We start from the raw sequence: 10,094 nt of genomic DNA, 5'->3' as shown, positions 1-10,094 counted from the left end.
GGGGGGGGGGGAGCAAAGATCCCCCAGCTGGTTTAAAAAAAACTCTGGTTGCAATACTCACATCCTTTCTGGTGCTGCCGCCAAAGGAACATCACTTCCACCAATAGATGGTGGTTGAATGACACCCAGAGGAGATCTTGTGTCAAGGACCCGCCCCCTGGGGGGATCATAATGTCACAAATCACTAAGGACCGCCCACTGCCGGGGAAGAGCCAAAAAGGAAGGGGATTCCATGTGTCATGTGACTGGCTTGAAAATTTCTGGAACAGGAAGTATAATTTTTAAAAAAAACCCCATAAACTATACCCCAGAGGGCCTTCGGCGGGGCGGCGGGGGGTGTAATTGTGGGACAGAGGAGCAGAGTCGAGAGATTGGCTTAAAGGACGCACAATTATTTCTATTGGTTATAAATCAGCGGGATGAGCTCAGGTTTGGACCAAGCCCATTCTAAACCTGAGCTCCACTGAACAGGGAAGTGGCATGGGCCTTCCGCTCAATCAGCTGCAACGTGTGGCGGGGCATACCCCACCCCGCAGCTGCATGTTAACAAAGGAGCGGGATGCTTGTGCTGATGTTATTGACCTTATGGCCACATAGCCATGTGAATATCATTTACTAAATATAGGGATGTGGCCATATAATGTCAATGATGTCGCTGCATCCCGCCCCTTTACTGTGGTAGTGAAGTTCCCTGCCCCCAGCTGATTTGATGGCACAGAAGGAGCTTGCTTCTCCTCATGTGTTCATAGGAGCTCGGGCTCAGACCAAGCCTGAGCTCCTCCTTAGTTTTAGTGTAGCGGTCTCAGATTCTCTTCACTTATAACATGTTCTTGTTACCTTGTGCTACAGCCCTGATGAAGGGGGATAGGTCAGCCCCGAAACGCGTCGGATTTACCTTCCAAACTTTTGTTGTGAGAAAGAAACTTTATACCAAACTTATCTCTGATCTGTGGCATTCTCTTCCTTCTATTCATCTGTCCTACATCTTGATTTGTAAATCTTTGATCAGATCATAAAAAAAACTACAGAGACACTTTAAATGTGACAATTTCATGGCAGCCGGAAGCTGGCGGCATCTCACGCAGTCCAGATTTCCTTTATTTCTTGACAAGGAATGTGTATTCACAGGGTTTAGGTAGAGATGAGCGAGGTGTGAGTCATGGGATCAGCATTATTCCTGCACACTTCCTGTCCCTACCTGCACTTTGCTCACACACATGCAGGGTGGGGGTCACATGGCTTTGCCAAAACTAGATCCCTTCTGCTCAGAGAGAAGGTTTGGCATGACAAGCGAACAGCTATGGTTACAATTAGCTTTTCAAGTCAAGAGATCCCTCAGTATCCTGGTGACAACCTCTCCACCATTTCATGTACGGGTGTCACAGGGACAGGAAGTAGAGAAAATCTGCCCAATAGGGTCACACACAGAAATAATATACATGTTACAGTGTGTCCTTTTTTTTTAGTTTTGGATAAAGTGGGAAAGGATCAGTCCAGGGGTGGGCAAATGTGACCCTCCAGCTGTTGTCAAACTACAAGTCCCATAATGCATTGCAAGACTGAAAGTTACAGGCCTGGCTTCCAGAGGCAGGATGGATATAGTTGTTATTATTATTGTTATTATCACTATTATGGTATTTTTATAGTTGTTATTATTATTGTTATTATCACTATTATGCTATTTTTATAGTTGTTATTATTATTGTTATTATCATTATTATGGTATTTTTATACAATCAGTTTCCAAATCAAATCCATAATCTGGAACATTTTACTCCCTGGCTTCTGTAATAAGCTGTCCTGGCTGGTTCGCTAGCTATGAGAATGCTGGGACTACTAGTCCCCCCCACGTATACCGAGAACCGGATGGCAATTGGGCTGGGGCCGCTGAGGACAATGTGGGTGGAGCAATGGGAGGAGCCAGATCACAGGAAGGAATGTGAGAGACGGGCCTTAGACAGTCTGTTGTAAGAGGGCGAAAGCACAGTACTGAAGGGCGGATCCAGAGACAAGGGGCGTGGTAGTGGGCGGTTCCGGCTTCTGCAGGGCCCCGGGAAGGCCGAGGTGCTGCAGGCCGGAGAATCCGCGCTGGTCCCGGGCTTCTGCGATCTGACATGGCCCTGAGGGAGCTGAAAGTCTGCCTGCTGGGGGTGAGTGTGCTGACGATCCCCGTTCCCTGCACCGTAAGCCCCATAGAGAGATGCTTATAGAATGTTATGTAAGCAGCTATGACATCATGCCCGCTCCTATGTGTGCACAATAACACGGGGCTGTCTGGGTAAACATATCTGTGTGTCCTAATGATAACAACATTCTGTATTTCAACGTGCGATCTGCTGTCACAATGTTACCCAACAAAGGACTCTGTGTACTAACACAGGAACAAAACAGACTGGGCTGGAGGGAAGTGTCACTGTTGCCCATAGCAACCAGAAGGCAGCTGTCAGTGGGGTCCCAGTGCCAAGCTAGTGTGTACCTCCCACCTAACCAAGGTGCTCCTGACCTGATCAGAAAGGGGGGGGGGGTCACTCGTGACCATCACATCAAATCAATGCAACAATAAATCTAATATCACATTGGGTGAGGGATCTATGAGAGCGAGCACATGGTATTCGGATGTGAATACATATGTATGACAGCTGGAAGCTGATTGGCTGTTCCAGTTCATGGAGGTGACTTCTATTGCATATGTCATAGATACCTTATGGACCTGCCAGAGATCGTATACAGTGTGTGTGTGTATATGTGTGTGTGTGTGTGTGTGTGTGTGTGTGTGTGTGTGTGTGTGTATATATATTCTGACAGCCACGGATCCCACCAGCTGTTGAATACAGTAGCCGGCAGGGGAGATCCTATCATCCATGCTGTTCATCATTGGATGGGGCAGTTGAGTGATTGGATGGGGCAGTTGAGTGATTGGATGGGGGCAGTTGAGTGATTACTCTCGTTCAGCCCCGGCATCTGAAGGTGTATGGCCAGCTTTGTCCTTTGCCCTGACACCATTCCTGCACTGTTACATAGCATACCCATTATCTACAGAATTGCCTACATCATCTTGTAATTTGAAGATGTTGGGGCACAATAGAGAGGAGAAGGAAATATGGAGTCCGGCATTGTTGCCTAGTTACAGGTTGAGAAGGGACACAAATCTATCAAGTTTAGATGGATAGAATAAGAATTGAATAAAGACATTAAAAATCTCCTCCATACAGAACACAGCTGATAGAGAGGTATTGCTGAGCTTTCTTTCTGAAGATGTTAGTGGCCTGGCTGCCTTGTGATTGGTTCGCTGGCTTTCATACTTGTTCCAGGCCAGTTGCTGTAAAGCTGGCCATGCACGCCTGCGGACTGAAAGAAAGAAATCGAACAGATTCCTCCGTTCACGATAAACAGGGAGGATGGACGTGACTCATTTTACCTGGTGGCAGCCACCTAGTAAAATCCTTATGGCCCAGCCCTATGCACCACTGCCTTGGCAACAAAAATTCACACCAACCTCCAGTTTCGACTACACATGTGCGCCGTTCGGCCCATTCATTTCTACGGCTGGTACGTACTCATGGCGGCAATCATCCATCAACAGGAGTTTAAGTGGAGCCACCATGCCTGCCGCATGGCCCATTGATTTCTACGTCTGGTCTGTATTCAGGGCGGCCCCCAACCATCCACAGGAAGACAGATCAAGCCAGCATGCCTGCCGCATGGCCCATTGATTTCTACGTCTGGTCTGCATTCAGGGCGGCCCCCAACCATCCACAGGAAGACAGATCAAGCCAGCATGCCTGCCGCATGGCCCATTGATTTCTACGTCTGGTCTGCATTCAGGGCGGCCCCCAACCATCCACAGGAAGACAGATCAAGCCAGCATGCCTGCCGCATGGCCCAATTATTTCTGTGGCTTGTCTGTACTCCTGGCAGCCCCCATCCATCCACAGGACAGGACTACAGATCAGGCCATCATGCCTGCCGCAAGGCCCAATTATTTCTGTGGCTTGTCTGTACTCCTGGCAGCCCCCATCCATCCACAGGACAGGACTACAGATCAAGCTATCATGCCTGCCGCATGGCCCAATTATTTCTGTGGCTGGTCTGTACTCATGGCAGTCCCAGCCATCCACAGGACGGCAGATCGAGCCAGCATGCTGCCGCTTAGCCCATTCATTTCAATGGCTGCTCCGCTCTTATTGCGGCCCCCTGCCATCCACAGGAGTACAAGTTGCTTGGCCCATTATTTCTGTGGCTGGTCTGTACTCATGGTGGCCCCCAGCCATCCACAGTAGTACAGACCAAGCCATAGGAATGAATTGGCCAAGGTCTCAGGAGTTGGGTGGATGAAAGCATTTTACTAAGTGGCTGCCACTCTGGAGGATGGGGGAAGAAGCATTAAAGCAGGGGTAGGCAATCTTGGCACCCCAGCTGTGGTGAAACTACAAGTCCGATGAGTCAGGTCCAGGCAACCAGAAGAGTAGTCAGATCAATCCAGGTCAGCAATGGGCAGCCGATAGATTCAGCACTATAGCTCTCTGGCACTCTATGATAGCTGGCACGAAATCACAGCACCAGGCATCAGAGGGTAAAGGGTTTAAATACCCTTCAAGCCAGTAAGCATGCCCAGCATCAGGGACAGCTGATAATTGCACGCTAATAAGTGCATGGCGATGCAAGCTAACTCACGTATGTCAATGGTTGCACTTACAAGCACAACCAACATTGCTGAGACACCACAAGCTGGAGCTTGTGATCCACAGCAGATGAGCGGGGCGGGCCATTACCTTAGAGGTGCAATATGTGTTGCTTATAGGAACCTTCTCCCCTTACTCCCATAAACTGTTATTCTGAGAACACCAGTTACTGAGTCACACGAATGTACAGCCCAGGTATTCCCAGCTCCACCCACTGCAAGCTCCTGGCTGTCTCTATAGCCAGAATAGGGCTGCGCAGTGCAAAGATACATAGAGCCTTCCTGCCTACATGAGCAGCTTGGAGAACCTGATTCTTATCAAAGAAAAGTCACAAAGAGGAAGTGAAAACTCGCCAATGTTCGCTGGCTACCATATACAGTTCACCTTGTTTCTGGTCGCCCAGAGTTCCTCTTTCTAGCTTTATGCCTAGGCAGCACTTGTTACTATTACTAGTATCCTTCCTCAGTCTATATATATATCTGGGGGTGTTGCTGTGACTCAGATGGCCATAGCTGGTGTGTGTATCACCCCTCTCGTCTATGCAATATGACCACAGCCATTGTGTGTAGGCAGAGGAGTGACGTACAGGCCAGTGTACATTTTATCAAGTGCAGAGCAAATATTCTCTGTAACCACATTCCTAGAGAGCAAGCTCGGGTGAAAATATGTAGACACAAAATATTTCTTATCTACAGCAACCCGGAGCATTAATGCAGATTGCCGCCCTGAGCTTTGCTTTTAGTTTCACGTGCCGTGTGGAAGGGATGGCACCTCTGTTGGGTTTTTATGGCCTTTGCTTCCTTGATGAATGACTACTGCAGGGGTAGGCAACCTTGGCACTGTGGTGAGGCTAAAAATCCCATCAAGCCTCTGGGAGCCATATCTGTGGCTGTCAGAGTCTTGCAATGCCTCATGGGACTTGTAGTTTAACCACATCAGGAGTGCCGAGGTTGCCTACCCCGATCTACTATCTCTGGGACAGAAAGTGAGGGAAATTCTCCCCAACAGGAAAGCAGGCAGCAATCAAATCCTGAGAGCCCTTTAAAGTAGTAATAAACTATCTGGGCTGGTGCACGGCATTTCCAGACCACCGTGTTTTAATAACTGCACCAGAAATAGCAGGGTTGGCTATTGAGTTAACCTGTTACTGAGCCATGAGTGAGTTATAGGGTCCAGAGAACTTTGATCACATGGTCTCTGGCTACCAATCATTACATTGCTGAGCCTGCCGTTTCTAATGACAAGAAAGCAGATGAAAGGGTTTGCCTTGTGTACTTTGCCTACCAGGAGCATTGTGAGTGCCTTGTGTCATTAGAGACTGCAGAGAGTCTGTCCTATTGCAGGCAGTCTACAAACTTCCGGTGAATTGGCCAAAATTCGAGCTGCCTGTCGGAAAGTTATCAGTCAAACAGTGACTGCATCCTATCAGATTCTATCAACGTTCTGCTATTCTGGCAGCTGCGAGTGTCACGGCTGTCCGAATAGAATAGCCATCAGTAGAGATTGCTCCATCCATGCTGTTTAGTAACAAGAGGATCAGCAAGGCACAGTCGTTGTGTAGCATTACTAGGCAGGAAGCCTGCCAATGCACACAAGTTCCCTAATATAGATATTGCGTAATTCATGATGTATGGGGGTGGTTGGGCTGGGCAATGTGACCTTGTTTTATGTTAAACCTTAAATATGGGTGTGACAGATCTGAAACATGGAGCATTACTTTAAATACAGGTTAAAGCCCAGCTGTATTATTCCCTTGCCTTGCGTGTTAAATGCTACGTCCAGAGCTCTTATACTAAACTGCCTGTCTCCGCTCTGACCCTGGTTTGTTTTTCTGCAGGACACGGGTGTGGGGAAATCGAGTATCGTCTGGCGGTTTGTAGAAGACAGCTTCGACCCCAATATCAATCCAACTATTGGGTGAGTGTTATGTGTGTCCTCATTCCAGCTAAGGTTGTACCACAGTTCTAAAATGTCTCTCTAGCCAATATTTAAAATCCCTGTTGGGTTTTCTATTGCTTTCTGGGCTCTGTCGAAAAGATTTCCCTTCACTTCCTGTCTCAGACACACAACAGGAAGTAGGAGAGCTTCTTTTTTTTTTTTTACCCCATTGGAAGATTCACCCTCACCTCCTGTACTTGTGACTGTCACATTTTGAAATCTTCATTATTATCTGTTCTGGTGAGAGGGGTCACCAGGGGAAATAAAGAGAGTGGATCTTCCCAGCGGGCACACAGGCAGGAGTAAAGCAGGGGTAGGCAACCTTGGCACTCCAGCTGTTGTGGAACTACAAGTCCCATAAGGCATTGCAAGACTCTGACAGCCACAGGCATGACTTCCCGAGGCAGAGGCACGATGGGTTGGAATTCCGAGGTTCCCTAAAGGTTCTAACCCTTTCCCACTCTATATGTCTATAATTATTATAGCGGTGCAGGCTTACTAATGAAGACTCTATATCTCTCTCCCAGCTTCCTGTGACCTGCCTGACCTCCTGCAAGGCACACTTAGTCATTGACAGCATAGGACGTCATGCTGGGAACTGTCAGACATCAGGGGCGTTTTCAGTTGCTCAGCCGATGCGAGCGCTGATTTAGCAAACTGACGCTGAACTCTGTGCTGCAAGTCAGCGCTCAGCACTGCTACTTTAGCACTGGAAGCAGAAGTGAATGTGGATGCAGTGAGCTGAGTGTGATGGAGAAGGTGGGAACAGAGCACCAGCGGCCATTTTAACTGTTGGCACACCTGGCAGCGCTGGAGAAAGGTGTCTGAACCCTGATGGAGGAAATCAATTAGGGATGCACTGATACTAGTATCAGTATCGGTGTCGATGCCAAGTATTTGGGCGCTTACTCATACTCGCCCAAATGCTCCGATGCCTAGCCCGATACCTGAGCTTCCGGTATCGAGAAGCCGGGCAGCGAGTCATTACACTCTGCCCAGCTTTCTGATTGGCCAGGCAGCTGGCTCCATGGTCCCTCGTCACTTAGGGTTAGCCAGGCGGCTTGCAAAGACTCACCACCCAGCTTCCCGATTAGCATGGAAGCCATCTCCATGCTCCCTCGTCACAAAGTCACGAGGAAGCATGGAGCCGGCTTTCTGACCAATCAGGAAGCCGGACGGTGAGTCATTACCAGCCCCCCGGCTTTCTGATTGGCCAGAAAGTTGGCTCCATGCTTCCTCATCACTTGGTGACGAGGGACCATGGAGATGGCTTCCATGCTAATCGGGAAGCTGGGTGGCGAGTCTTTGCAAGCCGCCTGGCTTCCTTAATGGGACTTTCGGTATTCGGTTCAGCGAGTAGAGAAAAAAAAATATCGGTACTCGATACCGAAAAACCGGTATCGGTGCATCCCTAAAATCAATTCAGTGTGGGAACCTACAATTTAATGTTTTGGTGGACGAGCACACCAGATATTCGTTGGTATTTATGAGTCAAACATATGATCCTCCGCCTTGCTGAGCACTGTGCAGCCAAAGCATTTAGTGAAGCTGAGTGTTGCAGAACAGCTACTCAGCGCTTGGCTAAGGAACTGTACATGCCTCCGGTGACCTCTGACCTTCTGATTGCCTCAGTAGTGGTAACTCCCATAATTCCATCCTGACAGACTCCTTTTAAACTATGTTTCAGGGCTTCTTTCATGACCAAGACCGTACAGTACCAGAACGAACTCCATAAGTTTCTTATATGGGACACGGCCGGACAAGAGCGGGTAAGCTTCGACTCCATATGCTAACATTGTTGCTCTGCCTGCTTAGTTCTGCTTCAAGCTTTGAGCAATGTTACTACAACAACAGGTAATCTGAACTGCTACACTGACACCTGTGTCAGTTAGAAAATACTGCATCAATGGGCAACCATTCATAGCTTAGCAACCTTAAAACGCATTATTTTGGTGCTTAATAATTACAACTTATATCAAGTAATCCGTGTCCTCCTTGGACTGATTATTACTACTCTGGATGCCTCTGCTCCATTATGGATACCTATCCACTCAGATGAAGGCAATAGTTGACTGGCTTAAATGTTTTACCCAGTATGGTGGGTCTGTTCCATCGCATGTGTCATCATTTCATAACTGTGTGTCGTTTTCGTGCACTCTAACTGTATGGGTCTTTTCAGGAATGGTGAGCTCTGTGATCTGTTTCTTGTTGTGTTAATAGAGATCTGTCTTATTTCCTTCTAGTTCCGTGCCTTGGCTCCAATGTATTACAGAGGATCGACGGCGGCCGTTATAGTATATGACATTACTAAGGAGGTGAGCAGAATTTGCCCCTGACAGGGTTTGGGTGTCAATGGTTTCAATAGAACCTGTCACTTTAATTTTTTTTGCATTACAATCTGATTGTCCAATCTACATTAGATCTACCAACAAGCATGTAGTGTGAGGGCTTGCCTCCTTATATACAGATTGATTGGATAGTTCAGGTAGATCCTCAAATTAAATAGATGTGGTAGACCTAAAGGATGATTGTACAGAGATTGTACAGTCAGATGGTAACGTGTGTGTTGTAAGCCCAATGTCCACCTGCTAATCTCCACCTTTCTTACAGGAAACATTTTCAACGTTAAAGAACTGGGTGAAGGAGCTTCGCCAGCACGGGCCCCCCAACATCGTGGTGGCAATAGCTGGAAACAAATGTGACCTGAATGATGTCAGGTACGTCTGGTTACCCCTAGTACAGATATTTTCTGTATCCCTATGTGTTTCATGCATGTCGGATTGTCGATCACAGGGGTGGGCAACCTTGGCACTCCAACTGTAGTGCAACTACAAGTCCTATGAGGCATTACAAGACTCCATCAACCACAGAAATGACTCCAAGAGGCAGAAGCGTGTGGGATTTGTAGTTTCACGACAGCTGGAGGGCCCAGGTTGCCTACCCTGGTCTATCAACTTGACATGCAGAAAATGCTGGGCAGGTAATACGTATATAGATGGTGAAGCCTGATTGTGTCCTAACTGGTTGTGTACAGGGAATAAAGAAAAATGAGGTGCATAAGAAGAGAAGGGTTGGCAATTATTTTGTGTATCTATATCTTGTGGCTTACCCATCCCAGAGGGAATCTGTACAACCAAATAGATAAAACCTTTCCTTATCTAACCTGCACTGATAATCTAGTTTCATACCGGTACAATAAAGGACATAAGATGCAGTATGCCATAGCAACCAATCAGAAATCCTCTAACTGCCTCCGGGCCGGCCGTAGTAAAAAAACGGCCGGCCAGGAGCTCTCTCGATCTGAGCGGGCGTCTCTAGACGTCCGCTCAGACACGCCCCCTTGCGCGTGCCACCGGGAAATGAGCGGAATTTAAAAACGGGCAGCAATGCCCGTTAATATACATGCGATCCGCCGGCTGTAGAGCCGGTCGATCGCATGTATGGGGTGCCGATCGGGTGTGTGTCCCCCCCCCC

General features: G+C 47.9%; 1 protein-coding gene across 1 annotated transcript in view; it reads left to right on the top strand.

Annotated features, from left to right (window-relative positions):
* The first annotated feature begins 2,022 nt into the window (after positions 1-2,022).
* Positions 2,023-10,094, top strand: part of RAB22A (RAB22A, member RAS oncogene family) — an 11,116-nt gene continuing 3,044 nt past the window's right edge. Inside the window, exons 1-5 of the mRNA XM_018574416.1 lie at positions 2,023-2,150; positions 6,520-6,599; positions 8,308-8,389; positions 8,864-8,935; positions 9,231-9,337. Coding sequence (XP_018429918.1) covers positions 2,115-2,150; positions 6,520-6,599; positions 8,308-8,389; positions 8,864-8,935; positions 9,231-9,337 — 377 coding nt within the window. The 5' untranslated portion in view covers positions 2,023-2,114. The remainder of the gene's footprint in view (positions 2,151-6,519; positions 6,600-8,307; positions 8,390-8,863; positions 8,936-9,230; positions 9,338-10,094) is intronic.

The sequence above is a fragment of the Nanorana parkeri genome, unplaced genomic scaffold (genome assembly GCF_000935625.1).
Source record: "Nanorana parkeri isolate BGI_ZX_2015 unplaced genomic scaffold, ASM93562v1 scaffold50, whole genome shotgun sequence".
In the NCBI taxonomy this organism is placed as follows: Eukaryota; Metazoa; Chordata; class Amphibia; order Anura; family Dicroglossidae; genus Nanorana; species Nanorana parkeri.
Note: the sequence above shows the minus strand (reverse complement) of the source record. Positions and strands in the feature narration are given on the sequence as shown.